This window comes from Jaculus jaculus, chromosome 9 (assembly GCF_020740685.1).
Source record: "Jaculus jaculus isolate mJacJac1 chromosome 9, mJacJac1.mat.Y.cur, whole genome shotgun sequence".
Taxonomy (NCBI): domain Eukaryota; kingdom Metazoa; phylum Chordata; class Mammalia; order Rodentia; family Dipodidae; genus Jaculus; species Jaculus jaculus.
Window position 1 is genome coordinate 77,422,233 of NC_059110.1, and position 19,021 is coordinate 77,441,253.

Below are 19,021 nucleotides of genomic sequence, written 5' to 3' on the forward strand. Positions count from 1 at the left end.
CAAAACATCTTCAGGTCTCCATGCAAAACACGGTCCATCTTCCAAAGGCTCTTCCAGTCTATTAGGGTCATCATGCCCTGCCTCACTCCGCATCTCAGCAGTGGTTCCTGGAACTGTGTGTGCACTTCTTGACCCACTCCATGCATTTTTCAGGCTTCCAAAACTATTACCAGGTGTGCAGGACACAACCATATCCTTAATTCAGGGACAAAATAAATCATAATCTTGAAAAGCAGATTCCTTTTCCACTCAACTATTTCCCAAGAGAGTTTGTATTTCTATCACAGTCTTCCTCAGGCAACCTCTACATTATTTTAATGTAAAGCAGTTGGGCCATCTTCCTTAAAATTGCTAATATATTGGCAATAGCAGCTTCAGCAACCTAAAACCAGTCTCAGTGCCTGTAATTTTAAGTTGCTTGAACTTTTCCAACTTAAAATGTTAAATATTTCAGTCCAATATCTTTAGTGAAGCATATCAATCCATTATAAACTTAACCTTGATCAAATTCTCTGTGCCTGGACAGCAGAATACAGCCAGCCCTTATGCCATTAGCCCAGTTCCAAAAAACATCCTCTGTAGTCTTTCCTTGCCCTTAGAAAACTCATAAGCCAAGCCTCAAAGTTCAATATATATTTTTTTAAAAGACCAAGATCCACATAGTCAGGTTCATCTCACCCCACATCTGGTACCAATTTCTGTAGCAAACAGCTTCAGGCTCACTGAGATGAACTTCCAATCCAGGCACAGTTATGGAGGAAGGGATTTATTAAAGCCTACAGATCCAGAAGTTCCATAATGGCAGAAGAAGCTGGCCTGTTTTCACAGGTATAAGCAGACAGAGAGAAACCACAAGCCAAAAGCACACAAGCACACTTCAGGAACTCCACATAGGCACACTTTGCATATCTTCAGATTGGAATTTCAAACCCACCACCATGTTAGGGCTGAACCCTAAGATCCACCCAGTGACACTGCCTCCAGCCAGATAGATGCTGATGCAAACTACAAACTAATAAAACACTGAATGTACTGGGGGCCATCTATTCCAACTACCACACCTTTCCTGTAGCCTTTGGGAAAGACAATATACCTCCCTTATGTATCTTCTCCCCAAATATGGCTGCTCCCCATGCCACCATACAATCTAAACACAACTACTGCAGCAGAATGGGAAAAGAATGTTGACATAAAGAACCAGTCTAGAAAAGCTCACAGCAGGTGAAGACATCCAAGACACACTGGATAGAAGTGAGAATCTGGCCCCACTGCAGAAATGGTTCTTGCCTTGAGCCAGAGAAGAAATGTCATGGCCGTGTCCAATCTCAAATTCTAGATATGAAAGACAAGGTCATTACATTTTCCTATAAATTTGCTCACTAAGGTGCCAAAGAAAGAGTTACCTGTCTCTGTCCATTTAGCTCCAGGCTATGAAACATCCATTCATTCATGCCTGTATGCATGACTATGATTATTTATTGAGGGTCTAATGGACATTAGATACTGTTCTAGTCTAGCCTTTGAGCAAGAAAAGTCACTGCCTTTGTGAAGCTTGTTTGCTCAGGGTGGAGACAGAATTCACATAAGCAAATATATCATTGTATTTGTTGCTATGGAAAATGTACAGAAAGGTAAGGAGAAAGAAAGGGTCAGGTTGCTGGAGGTGGCTAGGGAAGTATTCTCCAAGATGACGTGTGAAGGAAGGAACATAGTAAGAGAATGGGCCTTATGAATAGATGGGGAGGGGACACATGTTACACACAGATATGAGGGAAAAGACTTGAAGGATCTTTTCAAGCAATCTGTGGATAGTATCCCCACCTAAGGCCCAGTACATCAAGGTGGCAGGTGACAAGTGAAGGCTCTGGAGATCATATATCCACATTTGCCTGGTATCATGTAAGTTTCACATGGAGGCACGAATAGGAATGGGGCATCTGGGAGTTCACTCACCCACAGCTGCATTTTCACCTCAATTAAGTGTCTAAGGCCATACCTCCCTGAACATGCCTCATCTATCTAAGTCCAAGGCTGGACTTCTTACCCCAGGATTTAAACTGAATCTCAACAGCTTCTGATTAATCCCTTTATCTCCTTCAAAAACTCTTTTGATCTTAATCTTAATTTTTTGAACTGTCATGTCATTATAAAACAAAAATGTAATGTTTATCATATACCAAGTATTCCTTGACATACTTTAAAATATTAATCTAGAGGCTGCAGAGATGGTTCAAAAGTTAAAGGTACTTACTTGCTTGCAAAGCCTGATGGCCCAGGTTCAATTTCCTAGTACTCATGTAAAGTCAAATAAACAAAGTGGTACATAGGTCTGGAGTTCATTTGCAGTGGTAAGAAATCCTGGCACATCCAATCTCATTCTCTTTCTCTCTCCCTCTCTCTTCCCTCCCATCCTCCCTCCCTCCTTGCAAAGAAATAATAAATAGTTTAATTGAGATGGGGAGGTAATATGATGAAGAATGGAATTTCAAAGGGGAAAGTGCGGGGTGGGGGAGGTATTACAATGGGATACTTTTTATAATTATGGAAAATGTTAATAAAAATTGTGAAAATAAAAAAATAGTTTAATTATTAATTCAGGATAGAGAGATTGCTCAGTGGTTAAGGTCACTTGCAAAACCTGCTGGCCTAGGTTTGATTCTGTAGTATCCATGTAAAGCCAGATGTAAAAAGTGATACATGTATCTGGAGTTCATTTATAAGGGCCCTGGATTACCCATACATACACACACACATATTCTCTCTCCCTTATCCTTCCTCCCTCTCGCTCTCTCAAATCAATAAATATCTTTAAAAATTATTAATTCATTTAAACTACATGATAACTTTATAAGGATGAAGTACTCATTCTCTGCATATAAGAAAAAATGAAAAAAATAGATAGAAGACAATGAAATGGAAAATTGTTAAATTTTGCCTGACTTCACACACCTAATAAGTGGTAGAATCAGGATGCAAGCCTAGACAGTTTGTCCCAAATCTGATCAAATGAATATCTCTTTTTTCTTTCTTTCATTCCTTCTTCCTTCCCTTTTGTTAAAAAAAACACATTTTTAAGTTATCAATGACATAAGTGCATTCTCAATAAGAAATTTTCAGGACTGGAGGGATGATTTAGTGGTTAAGGTGCTTGCCTGCAAAGCCAAAGGACCCAGGTTCGGTTCCCCAAGACTCATGTAAGCCAGATGTACATGGGGGTGCACATGTCTGGAGTTTTTCTGCAGTGGCTAGAAATCCTGATGTACCTATTCATTCTCTCTCTCCCTACCTACCTATCTCTCTCTCTCTCAAATAAATAAATAAAAAATTTTTTAGATATATTAAACAAAAATTTTCAGATAAGACCAAGTGTGGTGGTACATGCCTTTCATCCCAGCACTTGGGAGGCAGAGGTAGGAAGATTGCTGTGAGTTTGAGGCCACCCTGAGACTACATAGTGAATTCCAGATCAGCCTGGACTATAGCAAGACACTACCTCCAAAAAAATTTTTTTCAGATGTTAAAGAGTCAAGGTCCTATTTGCCCATCCCCACTCGAGTCACAGCTCCCTTCCATTTTTTTTTTTTTTAATTTATTTGAAAGCGACAGACCAAGAAAGAAAGAGGCAGAGAGACAGAGAGAATGGGAGTGCCAGGGCCTCCAGCCACTGCAAACAAACTCCAGACATGTGCGCCCCCTTGTGCATCTGGCTAATGTGTGTCCTGGGGAGTCAAGCCTTGAACCAGGGTCCTTAGGCTTCACAGGCAAGTGCTTAACCTCCAAGCCATCTCTCTAGCCCTTTTTTTTTTTTTTTTTGAGACAAGCCCAACCAACTAGTTGTTGTTTTTTATTATTATTATTATTATTCAAGAGAACAAGACAGAGAGATAGAGAATTGGCATATCAGAGCCTCTAGCCACTGTAATAAATATCAGACACGTGCATCACCTTGTGTGAATGTGCAACCCTGCGTGTATCACCTTGTGCATCTGGCTTACATGGAACCTGGAGAGTCCTTAGGCTTTGCATGCAATCATCTAACTGCTAAGCCATCTCTCCAGTCAGCCCATAGCTCCCTTCTTTTTTGTTTTTTGTTTTCGAGATAGGGTCTCACTCTGGCCCAGGCTGATGTGGAATTCACTATGGAGTCTCAGGGTGGCCTCAAACTCACTGCAATCCTCCTATCTCTGCCTCCCGAGTGCTGGGACTTAAGGTGTGCACCACCACACCCGGCTTGCTACTCTTAATTTTAACTAATAAAAGAAAATAAATAAAAGTTCATTGTTTCCTTAAAAAAAAAAGTCATATTTTCAGGCTGGAGGGATGGCTTACCTACATTAGCCAGATGCACAAGGGGGCGCATGCATCTGGAGTTTGTAGTGGCTGGAGGTCCTAGTGCACCCCTTCATTCTCTCTCTCCCTCTCTCTCTCTCTCTCTCTCTCAATCTCCCTCCTTCTCTGTCAAATAAATAAATAAATAATATAATTTTTTTTAAAGTTGTATTTTCACTACTACAAACAAGGATGCCTCCTCATGCATGTATATATTCAAGGATATTTCCTGGACTGATTCCAAGAACTATAATTCCTAAGTCATAGCAACCACCTTTTTGCTGGAGGCCCTGGTATGCCCATTCTCTCCATCTGTCTCTCTTCTACCTCTCTTCTTGCAAAGGAATAAATAAAGTATTTAATGAACATGAAAAAATAAAAGTTTTTTTAAAATATTTAATTTATTTTTTTTATTTTTATTTTTTGAGAGACACACAGAAAGAGGCAGATAGAGTGAGAAGAAGTGCATCAGGGCCTCCAGCTGCTGCAAACAAACTCCAGACGCATGCACCCCATTGTGCATCTGGCTTACATGGGCCCTGGGGAACTGAAGCAAGGTTAAGCTTCATAGGCAAACACCTTAACCACTAAGCCATTTTCCCAGCCCCCAGCCACCTTATTTTTAATAGGCCCTGACAAGGTGCATACAAAACAGTTCTACTAATTTACACTATTTAAATAGCTGTGGAATTTAACTAGTTTTCCACTCCTTTGTCAGCTCTTGACATTCCCATACTTTTTGATTTCTTAGGGTCCATGGGCAGAAAACAATTTCTTATGGTTGCTGACAACTGCTCTTAACTGCTGATGACATTGAGCCTCCTGTTTCTCAGTCAGCGCAGCCCCTCTTCCAGGAGGTGTCTCTCGGCTCTCCTTCCCATGCCTCCTTTTCTTTGTTATTGCTGTCTCATTTGAACTGCTGTCTGTCCTTTCTCTACTCTACTGGCAAATGTTGTCATCAAAATGTTGCTCACCTTTTAGCTTAGCTTTATGATTCTCATTTCTCTCCTGCTTTTACTGAGCCTGGAAATAGAATCTGAAAACAGGCGTAACCACAGGACTCTCAGAAAACGCTAATCACTCCCAGTCCTCCAACTGGCTCACTTGAGTGAGTCCTCGCTGAAGCACTTAGCACTCTGCTCAGGTTACAGGTGCCTGACTGTGCTGGCTCTGTTCTGGAAGGTACAGGCTCTTCCACTCATTATGTGGTGGGTACTAAAACCAACCTGAATCGTGGCCATTAAAAACAGCACAACTTGTTCTCAAATCTGATTTCACTGGACTCCACTAAGCAGGAATCGTTGTGGCTCGCCTTGTTCCCAGAAGCAGAAAACAAAAGAAGGCAGCAGGCTGGCTCAACTTTCCAGCAATGCTGCTGATGGTTTGTGTGGTCAGTGTGGAGTCCAGGAGATGAGCAGAGAGGAAGGCAGGTGACAAGACCACAATCATTAGATCGTTGCTATCCTCTTTGGGAAGGGTTTTAGTATTAAAAGGACATTTAGTCTCATTAATGAAGAATTAAAGAATTTAAAAAGCTTTTAAACCTAGCTCCCCTGGAGAGGTCAGCTCTGGTGCCTTCATTGGCCTCCCGCTCCTGCCACTCCTTGGAGCCAAGCAGCTCCCTGGTCTGGGCTGGGCTGACAACAGACAGATGTGGCAAGTGCGGGGTAGGGAGGAAGGCTGCAATGGCTTCACAGTTACCCAGCCCTTTCTGGGACAGTGGTCAAAGAGGATATCACTAGACAAGGCAAGTCACCACATGCTCAGTCCAGGGGGTGAATCCAATGCTCACATCAACTGGAAGCTGTACCCTCCTGTGACTCTGGTCCTCCTGGAAGCCTTTTAAAACTGTGTTAAAAATTGGACAGAAAGCCGGGCGTGGTGGCCCACGCCTTTAATCCCAGCACTCGAGAGGCTGAGGTAGTAAGATCACCAAGAGTTTGAGACCACCCTGAGACTACACAGTGAATTCCAGGCCAGCCTGGGCTAGAATGAGACCCTACCTCAAAAAACCAACAAACAAACAAACAAACAAAATTGCACAGACCTAGGTTCAAAAGCTGGAAGTCTCATAGTGTGTTATTGTAACCTCTCTGAACTGCTAACTCCTCATCAGCACAATAGTGATATTCATCTTCATCAAGGTTGTTGGGAAAGATAGATGATGTCATGTAGGTGATGCCCTTAGCCCAATGCCTGGCATCTAGAGTATTCTTTGTTTTTTTCCTGGCTTAATCTCCTGAAGGCCACTGAGAATAGGTCACCACCTCTGCACTATGGCAGACTTTCATCAGATGACCAATTAAGTAACACTTTGCAGACGTGCTCAGCATGCCTGAGGCCCAGGACCCAATCCCCAGCACCAAACAACAATAATGATGCTGATGATGATACTTTGCCTATAAAAGGGACAGTCCCTAGAACTATCTACAGTTATATAAAAATTAAAAGCCATGCCCAGGTGGGCCTGGTGATACATGCCTGTAATTCCAGTTACTCAGGAGGTTAAGGCAGGAGAACCACAAGTTCTTTAGACTGCTTGAGCCAGAGTAAGTTCAAGGCCAGCCTGAGCAACTTGGCAAGACAGTGTCTGAAAAATAAAAAGCAATGGGGCTGGAGAGATGGCTTAGCAGTTAAGGCATTTGCCTGAAAAGCCAAAGGACCTCGGTTTGATTCCCCAGGACCCACCTAAGCCAGATGCACAAGGTGACACATGCATCTGGAGTTCGTTCGCAGTGGCTGGAAGCTCTCTCCCTCTCTCTCTCTCAAATAAATGAGTAAAATTTTTCAAAGGCAAGAGAGAGGGGTAAGGACATAGAGAGTGCTTGCCTAATATGTATGAGGCTCTGGGTTAAATCTCCAAAACCATTAAAAAGGGGGGGGCAGAGAGATGGCTTAGTGGTTAAGGCATTTGCCTGCAAAGCCAAAGGACTGCGGTTTAATTCCCCAGTACCCACATAAGCCAGATAGACAAGGGGGCACATGCATCTAGAGTTTGTTTGCAGTGGCTGAAAGCCCTGGCACGCCCATTATCTCTCTCTCTCTCTCCCTCTCTCTCTCTCATTACTGGGGGTGCAATGGCCTAAGTGAGGTCAGGGGAAGGGATTGAGTACAGAAAGTGAGGGAAGATGGTTAATCAAAGTTTAACTTGTTATGAATAAGCCATATGAAAACCTACTTCTTTGGACAATAGCACACCCAGAAACCATAGGTTGCTACTAGAAAATTTTCAGTGCCAGGTATGGGGTACCTTACAGTGAGTTGTTGGCCAGGGAGGTCCCTAATGCCCCAAAACATTGCAGGCCACTGCCAAAACTCTTGGTTTCCCAACAGAAACAGATGGTAAGATCCCATTGCTGAAGACTCCACATGCCTGGGCTGCAGGTCACTGAGAAATCAAGCTGGAACGAAGCTGAAAACCTCCTCCTTGTTGACCAGCTGACAGAAAACAGGACAAAGCTATGCTGTGTGCAGCCCTATAGGAGATAAAATCCATCAACAGTAGTAAACAACGGTGGACCTTGAAAGCCTTGAGATTAGCCAGCTAGGCCAAATGAGCCAACTGCTGCAATAGTAGCATGTCTGTTATCAGGGAAACCAAGTGCTCTGTAATTGGATTGGAGGCTCACTCTACAGGAGGGAATGCATACCTGGTACTGAAAGCCTAACCAAAAGCCTATGGAGAGATTGCTTAGCAGTTAAGGCACTTGCCTGTGAAGCCTAAGGACCCATGTTCAACTCTCCAGATCACACGTAAACCAGATAGATGCACAAGGTGACACACATGCAAGATCATGCATGTGCACAAGTTAGCACACACATCTGCAGTTCGATTGCAGTGGCTGGAGGTCCTGGCGCACCACCTCTCTCTCTCTCTCTCTATCTCTCATAAAAAGAAGCCTATGGTAAGGGAGTTATGAGCTGAGTAATGCCTGCATGCCTGATGTTGTCTGACTATACCCACAAAACTTCCCTGTAAAAAAAATTATATGTGTGTGTGTGTATATATATATATATATATATACACACATACACATATATGTTAATGTTACTATCACTTTTGGTTAGAGAAGTTTCTCTTCAGATGGTGGTGACCACTGGCACGACTCAAAAGGCACCATAGTGCTGAGAACAAATGACAATGGTGTGTTTAGCACTGAGACATCTCTATCACACCCTCTAAGGCTCAGGGTCCATTGAGGAAGAGGTGGCAGAGAGCCAAAGTAAGGGTAAGACTGCTTACAATGCAATCTTCCAGACACAAAATGTCTTGGATATCCATGACTTCACAGTGCCTGACACTATGTACACAAGACTTTAAAAACAGGAGGAAATGTATCGCTTCTCGGCCTTTTGGCTAAGATCAAGTGTAAAAATAGGAGGAAAAAGCCAGGTGTGGTGGTGCACACCTTTAATCCCAGCACTTGGGAGGCAGAGGTAGGAAGATCACTGTGAGTTTGAAGCCACCCTGAGACTACAGAGTGAATTCCAGGTCAGCCTGGGCTAGAGTAAGACCCTACCTCAAAAAAAAAAAAAAAAAGATGATGACATCAAAATAAAAGAGAGACTACTTGAGAGGGGGAGGGGATATGATGGAGGGTAGATTTGAAAGGGGAAAACTGGGGGTGGGGAGGGAATAATCATGGTTTATTGCCTATAATTATGCAAACTGTCAATGAAAAGTTTTTTTGAAAAAAGCCAAACACTGTGGCACAAGCATCTATAATCCTAGCATATCTACAATGAAAAAGGAAACAAAGACAGGAAACTCTCATGGGCCAGCTAGGCTGGCAAACATAGTGGTGAACAGTAAAATATCATGCCTCAAACAAGGTGTACGATGACCAACATTCAAACTTGTCCTTCGATCTTCACATGTACACTGTGGTGTGCACATGCATGTGTCATGCACACACACACTGGAAATTGGGGTGGGGGGAAAACAATGACCAAGTTCCAGTTGTGTCTTGGCATCTTGTATGTTACAGCTAACCCTGTGGTTGTCAACACTAACATTCTGAAACACAGACATAAACAAAGAGAAAACTGCAGAAATCCCTCTGTTGAGACCTACAGAAGAATCAATGGCTACTTTTTTTTTTAATCTATTCAGGAATGGACAAACAGTTCACTTCTTCATTCCATATCTGACCCAGACAAAATATGGAGGGGGAGAAGCATGTGTTATTTTGATCTGAGGAGCAACACAGTATGCCCATACCATGATAACCTGACCCTAGTCAGAGAGGTCCTCGCCACCATGTTCTCAGTTGGTAAATGACAGTCAGATGCATGTGATCATTGCCCACATGCAGCGTACCTTGGTGTACTTTCCAAAACACGATGCCATGCATCTGTCCTGACACTCCAATACCCCCAACTCTCCGGAGCTGCTGTGGGGGAATGTCAGCAAGGCACTCATTTAGGGCTTGAATGATTCTACTCACATCTTGCTCCTGCCCCTGGAAACAGAACAGGACACAGTGGGCATGGACACGCAACAGGCAAACCAAAGACAGCAGAATTCCTAGAGGGTGGGACGTCAGCTCATTCCACCAGGGTCACTTCCAAGGCCTGCTGAGTGGCCTTGCTGAGTGGATGACATTTAGGACTAAGGGTTATCACCAGCTAAAGCACAGCCTGGTCTGTGACTGTCCAATGAAAGCCCCTTCCCAAACCTCAGGAATACAGCACAATAAGATCCAGCAGATGGCCCAGACTCTGCCTCCTCCCCTGAGCCAGGCTGCACTGAGGAAATGTATGCCCAATGTTATCAGTAGGAGAAATAACAGGAGGGTCCTCTCCAGGAAGTACATGGAGCACTAGGGCTGGGAGCAAGGAGCCTGGCAGTGTAGTGACAAGAAATTCCCTCTCCCTTACTCTGTTCCAGGCTGGCTTGAATGAATGGACAACAGAGATTTAACAGGAGAAAAGGCATGTAGATTTATTAACAGGCAAAAGGGGAAAAATTAAAGCATGGATGAAAATCACAAGAGTGTAAGGACCCACTGGCCCAGCATGATGTTGAAGCTTACAATCATTCCCTTATGACAGAAAGTAAGGAAGGGAGAATGGGGAATGTAAGCAGTCTTCATGTCAAGTGGTAATGAGAGGAGAGGCAGAAGATGAGCTTGTAAGATCATTCTCTTTGGAATTTAAATGAGTCCATAGGATGGACATTAATTACCCAGTTGGAATTCTACTCAAGTGGTACATCCCTCAGTCTCCTTGTCTGGGCTAGATGAGATTTCAAGTGGGAGTAGAAAGCAATTCTAGTCCCTTTGTAGTTCACTGTTTTGGGGTTTTTTTTAGATGGGTGCACAGGTTTCCTGCTATGTTGCCCAAGCTAGCCCTGAATTCATGGGCCCAAGTAATTGCCCTTCTTGCCTCATCATCCCAAGTAGCTGGGATATGAGGCTCACATCCAGCCTGCAGCCTGGTCTTACTGTACATAATAGAAAACCTTTCCATGTGTTTAGTTAGGGAGAAATGACAAAGTTAGACAGACCTTGATTCTGAACGTTCTTCTAAGACCTTTTAATTGCCTTCAGATCAAATTTCTCAGCCTAGCAAAAGATGCCACATTGGGAAGTATCATTCTTTGAGCCTTAGCAGAAAAGATGAGCAAAGAAAAACTAAAAAATTACAGTATTTTGGGATGAGACTGTGTTCTCATCTACTTGGACCTTAGTTTATCCATCTAGCAGGCATTTCCTGAGGATTTTGTGCTGTGACAGACAGGATCTAGACTGAAACAAGAACCTACCTCAACAAGGAAAAAGCCCAGAGGAGATTTGGGCACAGTGCTAATGCACTAAATGGTGCAACAGGATGGCAGGAAATGAGGTTGTGAGAGAACAGAGATCCAATCACTAGGCCTCCAGCCCCAGCCTGAGGGGCTCTTCCTGAAGGTAACAGGACAGGACACAGGGGTGTTCTGAAATAGAACATATGAGCATCGGAGCTGCTTCCAGAAGATACACTAGGCAATGGGCACCAGCGACGCTATCAGACCAGAGAGAAAATATTTTAAGGATAGAGAAGAAAGTAAGGAAAGCTAGGACCACTTTTGCCAGGGAAGCCTGTTGTTCTGACTTCCTCCATCCTTGAAAACATCTCTAGGCAGAATAACCTTGAAAGACAATACTGAACTAGGTACAGTGGTTCATGCCAGTTACCCTGACTACTGGAGGTGGGGGTAGAGGCTGAGGCAGGAGGACTGCTTGAGCCCAGGAGTTTGAGACCAGCCTGGGCAAACAATACAAATTCTATCCCTTTAGATACACAGATAGACAGACAGATAGATGGATGGATGACAGATAGTAGTAAATCTTTAAAAAAAAGGGGGGGGGCTGGAGAGATGGCTTAGCGGTTAAGCGCTTGCCTGTGAAGCCTAAGGACCCCGGTTCGAGGCTCGGTTCCCCAGGTCCCACGTTAGCCAGATGCACAAGGGGGCGCACACGTCTGGAGTTCGTTTGCAGAGGCTGGAAGCCCTGGCGCGCCCATTCTCTCTCTCTCCCTCTACCTGTCTTTCTCTCTGTGTCTGTCGCTCTCAAATTAAAAAAAAAAAAAGACAGTGTCATTGAGCAGCAGAACCCACTCTTACCATCCGTAAGGCTCAGTCTCCAAAACTAGAAAATGATAAAGTCATGGAAATTAACCAGGAATAAATCTAGTGTTGCATGAATGCCCATAAGAATCAAGTGGTTGTAATTAGAAATAATATGAAGAGAATGCAGGATTTAGAAAAGTTCAAATTGGGTCTTTGGAGTAGGACAGGGTAAATACATTTTTGCTAGCTTATAAAGAAATGGGGCTGGAGAGATGGCTTACTGATTAAGTTGCTTGCCTGCGAAGCCTAAGAACTCATATTCAAACCTCCAAGTTCCACATAGCCAGATGCACAGTGGCATAAGCACACAATGCCACGCATACACACAACAGGGGGTACATGCATCTGGAATTCATTCACAGAGGCTAAGGCCCTGGCATACCCATTCTCTCTCTCAAAATAAATTTTGTAAAAAAGGGGGGCTGGAGGGATGGCTTAGCAGTTAAGGCATTTGCCTGCAAAGCCAAAGGACCCAGGCTCAATTCCCCAGGACCCACATTAGCCAGGTGTACAAGGTGGTGCATGCATCTAGAGTTTGTTTGCAGTGGCTGGAGGCCCTGGCTTGCCCATTCTCTCTCTTTTTCTCTGTCAAATAAATAAATAAATAAAAATTTTAAAAGAAAATAAATGCCAGAACCAGGCATAGTTGCACACACCTTTAATTCCAGCAGAGGTAGGAGGATCCCTGTGAGTTCAAAACCAGCCTGGGACTACAGAGTGAGTTCCAGATTGGCCTGGACTAGAGTGAGACCCTACCTCAAAAAACCCAAAAAGAAAAAAGAAATGCCAACTCTGTGGTTGGGGCTATGGCTTAGTAGTAGAGGGCTTGTTTAGCAAGTACAAGGCCCTGGATCCAATCTCTAGCACCAAACATTCAAGAAAAAAAAAAGGAAAAGGAAAAACCAAGTCCATTCAAGGAACACATCAAACACAGAGGAGTAACTCAACTTCCAAAGTAGCTACTGACAACATCTAGGCTCTGTGACCATAGTAAATTTTTAATTATCAAGTACCTGTTAAAGACACTAAAGGCAGGGTTTTACCCCATTCCAGTAATGGCTGCAAACACTAGGGCTCATCCTGAAGTGCTGTAGTTCCTTTGACTTTTCTTAACAGTATCTTTATGTGTTTGTGGTAGAGGATGATATCACATCAAAAAAGGCATTTTGAAGGCATGCTGAGAAATTTGAGACAAAGAAAATTAAAAAGGGCTGGAGAGATGGCTTAGCAGTTAAGATGCTTACCTGTGAAGCCTAAGAACCCAGGTTCAATTCACCAGGACCCATGTAAAGCCAGATGCACAATGTGGTACACACATCTAGAGTTCATTTGCAGTGGCTAGAGGCCCTGGTGCACCCATTCTCTGTCTCTCATGTAAATAAATAAATAAAATATTTTAAAAAAACACAAAAATTGAAAAGCCTTAAAAGCTAGCCAGGCGTGGTGGCACATGCCTTTAATCCCAGCACTCTGGAGGCAGAGGTAGGAGGATCGACATGGTTCAAGGCCACCCTGAGACTACATAGTGAATTCCAGGTCAGCCTGAGTGAGACCTTACCTTGAAAAACAAAACAAAAGGTCTTAAAAGCAAGTTCAGAATCAAGGCCATCTAACTCTCCAAATCTCAGTAAGCTAAGGACACTACAAAGGCCACTTGGCAAGGCAATCCAGATGGCTTACTATTTTTAGCGAATAAGTTTCAAAGTGGAAAGATCAAGAATTGAATATAGAGCCGGGCGTGATGGCGCACGCCTTTAATCCCGGCACTCGGGAGGCTGAGGTAGGAGAATCGCTGTGAGTTCAAGGCCACCCTGAGACTACAGAGTTAATTCCAGGTCAGCCTGGACCAGAGTGAGACCCTACCTCGAAAAAACAAAAAACAAAAAACAAAACAAAAAAAAATTGAATATAGGCATGTTTAGGAGCTGAAGAGATGGCTCAGTGGGTAAAGGTGCTTGCTTAAAAAGCTTGATGGCCCAAGTTCAATTTCCCAGTACTTACATAGAGCCAGATGCACAGATTGGCTCATGCGTTTGGAGTTCATCTGCAGTGGCAGAAGGCACTGGTGTACCCATATTCACTTTCTGTGTGAATATTCCTCTGTGTCTCTGTCTCTCAAGCAAATAAATACATACTATTTTTAAAAAATTTTAAAGAGGGTTGGAGAGATTGCCTAGTGGTTAAGGCACTTGCCTGTAAGACCTAAGGACCCAGGTTTGATTTCCCAGAATCCACGTAAGCCAGATGCACATGGTGGTGCATATGTCTGGAGTTCATTTGCAGTGGGTAGAGACACTGGTGTACCCATTCTCCCTCTCCCCACACCTTTCTTTCTCTCTCTCTCTCATAAATAAATAAATAAATATAAAATATTTTAAAAACAATTTTAAAAGAATCACCCAATGTTGTGGTGTACAACGTTAATCTCAGCCTGGACTACAGAAAGACCCTACCTTGGAAAAAAAAAGTGAAATTAGTCAGGCATGGTGGTACATGCCTTTAATCCCAGCACTCAGGAGGCTGAGGCAAGAAGCTGCTCACTGTGTGTTCAAGGCCAACCTGGGCTGCATGGTGAGTTCAAGTCCAGCCTGAGCTACAGAATGAGATCTTGTCTCAAAAAAAAAAGTAAAATTGTGTAACTGATCTAGATTTGTGATTACAAATTCAAATCTTACTACATGTTTGGTGGGCATGGCAATGCATGCCTTTAATCCCAGCATTCAGGAGGCTGAGGTGGTAAGATCACTGTGAGTTTGCAGCCAGCCTGGGCTACAAAGTGAGTTTCAGGTCAGCCTACAAGCCTGAGTTCAATTCCCCAGTATCCATGTAAAGCTGAATGCACAAAGTGGCACATGCATCTGGAGTTAATTTGCAGCAGGAAGCTCTGGCATGCCTATACTTTCACTCTTTCTGCTCACAAATAAATAAAAATATTTTTAAAAGCATATATTCTGGGCTGGATAGATGGCTTAGCAGTTAAGGCACTTGCTGGCAAGGTCAAAAGATCTAGGTTCGATTCTCCAGGACCCACGAAGGCACATGCACTATGCATCTAGAGTTCATTCGCAGTGGCTGGAGGGCCTGGTGTGCCCATTCTCTATCTGCCTCTCTCTCTCTCTCTCTTAAATATCTCTATCTATCTATCTGTCTATCCACACATATCATATATATTAAGCACATATTCTGGGCTGGAGAGATGGCTTAGCAGCTAAGGCGCTTGCCTGCAAAACCAAAGGACTCAGGTTTGATTACCTAGGACCCACGAAAGCCAGCTGCACAAGGGGGCGCATGCATCTAGAGCTTGTTTACAGTGGCTGGAGGCTTTGGTATGTCCAACTCCCCCCCCCCCAAATAAATAAAGCAAATACAAAATAAAACCTATATTCTGAGGAAAGTATAGTAAAACTGAGTCCTACAACCCCTTGGTTGCCTCCAAGGAGTGCCACCCTCCTTTTCTGAGAAGGCTGCTACCTCAGTCCAGAACAGTTCTTGGCCTAACAAGCATGAACTGAAGAAGGAAGAAGGAAGGCAAGGAGGGTTCAGTTGGAGGAGTGGAGACAGAACACAGAGCATTTCAAGGAGGCAGCTTCAAATCCTAACAAGAATCCTTTCCTCTGTGTCAGCAGTGAAAGATGAAGAAACCTAGGTGCATGGCTACATATAATCAACAGAGAGGAAGAAAGACAGAGAGAGCAGGCATGGAAGAAAGCAGAGGAGGCATTTGTTTAGACCTGCACTGCCCAAGACCACAGACATTAGCCATGTATGATCAGTCTGTACTGAAATGTGTCATGTGCAAAATACACCAGTTTAGTTAGCATGAAAAAAGAATGCACAATATCTCATTAACACATTCTTGTTATTCCATCTTAAAATTATATTTTGTATACACAGGGTTAAATACAATATGTAACTAAAATTACTTCCATCTGGTGGTTTGTTTTTGTTTTGTTTTGTTTTTGAGATAGGGTTTAACTCTAGCCCAGGCTGACCAGGAATTTACTAGGTAGTCTCAGGGTGGCCTCAAACTCATGGCAATCCTACTTCTGCCTCCCGAGTACTGGGATTAAAGGTGTGCGCCACCATGTCTGGCCCACCTGGTTCTTTTACTTCTTCCTTTTTCTTTTTTTTTGTTTTTTTGAAGTAGGATTTCACTCTAGCTGAAGTTGACCTGGAACTCACTCTGTAGTCTCAGAGGAGTGGCCTCAAACTCATGGTGATCCTCCTACCTCTGCCTCCCGAGTGCTGGGATTAAAGGTGTGCACCACCACGCTGGCTCTCTTTTACTTCTTTTAATATGCCTACACAAAAGCTGAAATTTACAAGTGTTTAAATTTGTGGATTGCATTTCTACTGGACAATGCTGGATTAGAGTCCCCACATGACCATCAGACGGTACATAGGTACATCATGTCAAGACAGAGAAGCCTCTGTTTAAAATGGATTCTGGGTGGGGAAGTTGTGTGGGTAGAGTCTGTGGATGAGGAAAACAGGCTGGCTAAGAGTGAAGACAAGGAGGCAGTGTTCAGCAACCCCAGTTTCAGGGGTAGTCCTAAGACAATGGACACACCCACACTGTAACAGAAAAGCCATTCTTTGGTTCACATCAGTTGGCCTACACCCAGATCAAATTCCAGAATTTAAGACTTGGAAACAGTGCTGAAAAACATTCAAACACACTCATCCCAATGTTCCTACAGCTGAAGAGACTGGGCCTAGATAGGAAAAATAACTGAGGAAGGTCTCAGTTTTCCTCCAAAACCTTGTATTTTAGCTGGACAGGGTAATATACACCTGTAATACCAGCATTTAGGAGGCTAAAGCAGGAAGATTTCAAGTTTGAGGCCAGCCTGGGATATGTAATATGACCCTGACTCAAAACTAGCATATCAAAGAAAGTAGGAAAACTTCTATCTTTAAATTGCAAATACTTAAAAACTTGATCTTCTGCAAAGCTGTCAAGTTTGACTATGGTATACATAGTACATAGCTGAAAAGTATGGACAGATACCAGAAAGGAATCCATTAAGTGTTGCTATAGACTTGTTCTCCCTCACGGGTGATTTGGCTCCCCTAGTGTGCATGTGACAATGATAAGACAGTTTTTGGCTGTCCCATCTGGGAGGGGGGAGTGAGGCCAGGGACAGTATTAAATGCCTTACAGTGAGTGACTAAGATAACTTACAACAAAGAATTAGGCAGCCTGAAGTGTCAATGGTATTAAAGGCTGAGAAATCTGCTGGAAGTGAAAACTGCTTGGCACATATGTGGATGATGTAGAGGGTGTGGGTAATTACTGGCCTCCTCTGAGCCTTGCTGGGACAGATGTGGTATGCTGGGTTTATCTGTATGCAGAGAAGAGCTGACAGAATGTGAGGGAAGTGGGAAAAACTCATGTTGAAGTGGCCCTGGGCTGGAGGAGGGGGTAGCTTGGTGTTACAGTACTTGCTTAGCATTCATGAGACCCTGGGTCTAATGGCAGGTACCACAAAAAAAAAAAAAAAAAAACCTGAAGTGGCTCTACTTGAAAAGGAAAGGCAGTGCTTGAGCCTACAGTCCTATAATCCCAGCTCAGCTGCTTACCCTTCAGGGCTAGATATAATTTTACCTCCATTTGCCTTTAATCCCAGCATTCCTGAGGCAGAGGTAGGAGGATCGCCATGAGTTCGAGGCCACCCTGAGACTACATAGTGAATTCCAGGTCAGCCTGAGCTAGAGTGAAACCTTACCTCGGGGAAAAAAAAAAAAAAAATTACCTCCATTTCATAATGGATGATGTGAAATAATCATTGTAAAATATCTTCAGATCCCAACCAAACTAAATTTAAAGGCCTCTACGAAAATGCAAAGTGCTTTTGAAATCTTTACATTCTCAAATGCTTCCCAATAAGATGGATTCTGAACCCTAAAGAAATGAATCCAGATGTGTGGCAAGAGCTATGAAAAATGGCTCTTGGGTGTGGGACATGGCCCAGATGATCAAAGTTTGTGGCTAGAAGAGGCCTTAGATGTCACCTACTTCAACTCAAAGAATTAGTTGTGGCCCAGGAAAAAGTGAGAGGTTATCCAGAAAGTTCCCTGTCATTAATTTCTATTGTCAAATGACTGAACCTAGACCTACCCTTTTCAGGAAACTACCAAGAGCTGGCTCTAAGAATCGGCAGCCTTTCTGAGTCTACCCACAGCTCCCAGCAGAACTCATTATCCTGAATTTCCACCTTTCTATCTTGTAGTTTTCACAAGCCAGTGGTTGTAGGGAAGTTATTAATCTAATTTTTTTTTTAAATTAACCGACTCATCTCAGTGTCATCCTATGTCCTCTGACGTCTTTCCTTCAGGGAGTCACAGCTGGGCTAATCAGTCCACATTCGAATCTAATAAATGACAGGAGCCAGGTAGGCCTGATTGTGCATCTGGTTTCTGGATTACAGCCCAACTCTGCCCCGAAGAACAAACTGACTCTTGAACTTGAGGGCACAGGGCAGATGTGAGCAGTGGCAAGAGTGACAGGCAGACCTGTGGTCATTCTATGAACACAAAAGAGCAATTCTTCGTAGTCAAAGTACAAAAAAAAAAAAAAAAAAAAAAAAGAGGAGGGCAGACAGTACAGGAACCCAGCGCCTGGGACAGAGCCCCAGAGGAGACCCGAGAGTGGGGAAGTCGGTAGAAACCCAAAGGCTTGGGCAGAGGTCCCTGGAGGAGAGGGCAGCAGGCGGTCATAGAGGCTGGAGGACTCAGGGGGACTTCTTGGCGGGAGGGGGCTGCCGGGAGACCTCTGGTGCCAGGAAGCTCCAAGGGGCGGCAACTCCAGGGCACTGCCTCACCTGGGGCCCGGCCGCCGCGCTCTCCACCTCGGCTCGCGCAGCCCGGGAGCAGCTAGCCAGCACCACGAACCCGGATGGCTGGTCGGGTGCGGCCTCCAGTAGGGCGGTCTTCACGGACGTGGTGCCCAAGTCGATGCCGAGAGTGACAGACCTTGAAGCCATGGCTGCAGGGACGCCTGCCTCGGCTCGCGCTCGGGCACGCGTCCCCGGGAAGGAGGCGTCGCGCCGGGACTTCCTGGCCAGGCTCTCAGCCACA

General features: G+C 44.0%; 1 protein-coding gene across 1 annotated transcript in view; it reads right to left on the minus strand.

The window, feature by feature from the left end:
* Positions 1 to 18,995, minus strand: part of Shpk (sedoheptulokinase) — a 38,069-nt gene extending 19,074 nt beyond the window's left edge. The window contains exons 1-2 of the mRNA XM_004672389.2: positions 18,766 to 18,995; positions 9,650 to 9,791 (exon numbers count right to left, since the gene is read on the minus strand). Coding sequence (XP_004672446.2) covers positions 9,650 to 9,791; positions 18,766 to 18,927 — 304 coding nt within the window. The 5' untranslated portion in view covers positions 18,928 to 18,995. The remainder of the gene's footprint in view (positions 1 to 9,649; positions 9,792 to 18,765) is intronic.
* Positions 18,996 to 19,021: the final 26 nt, after the last annotated feature.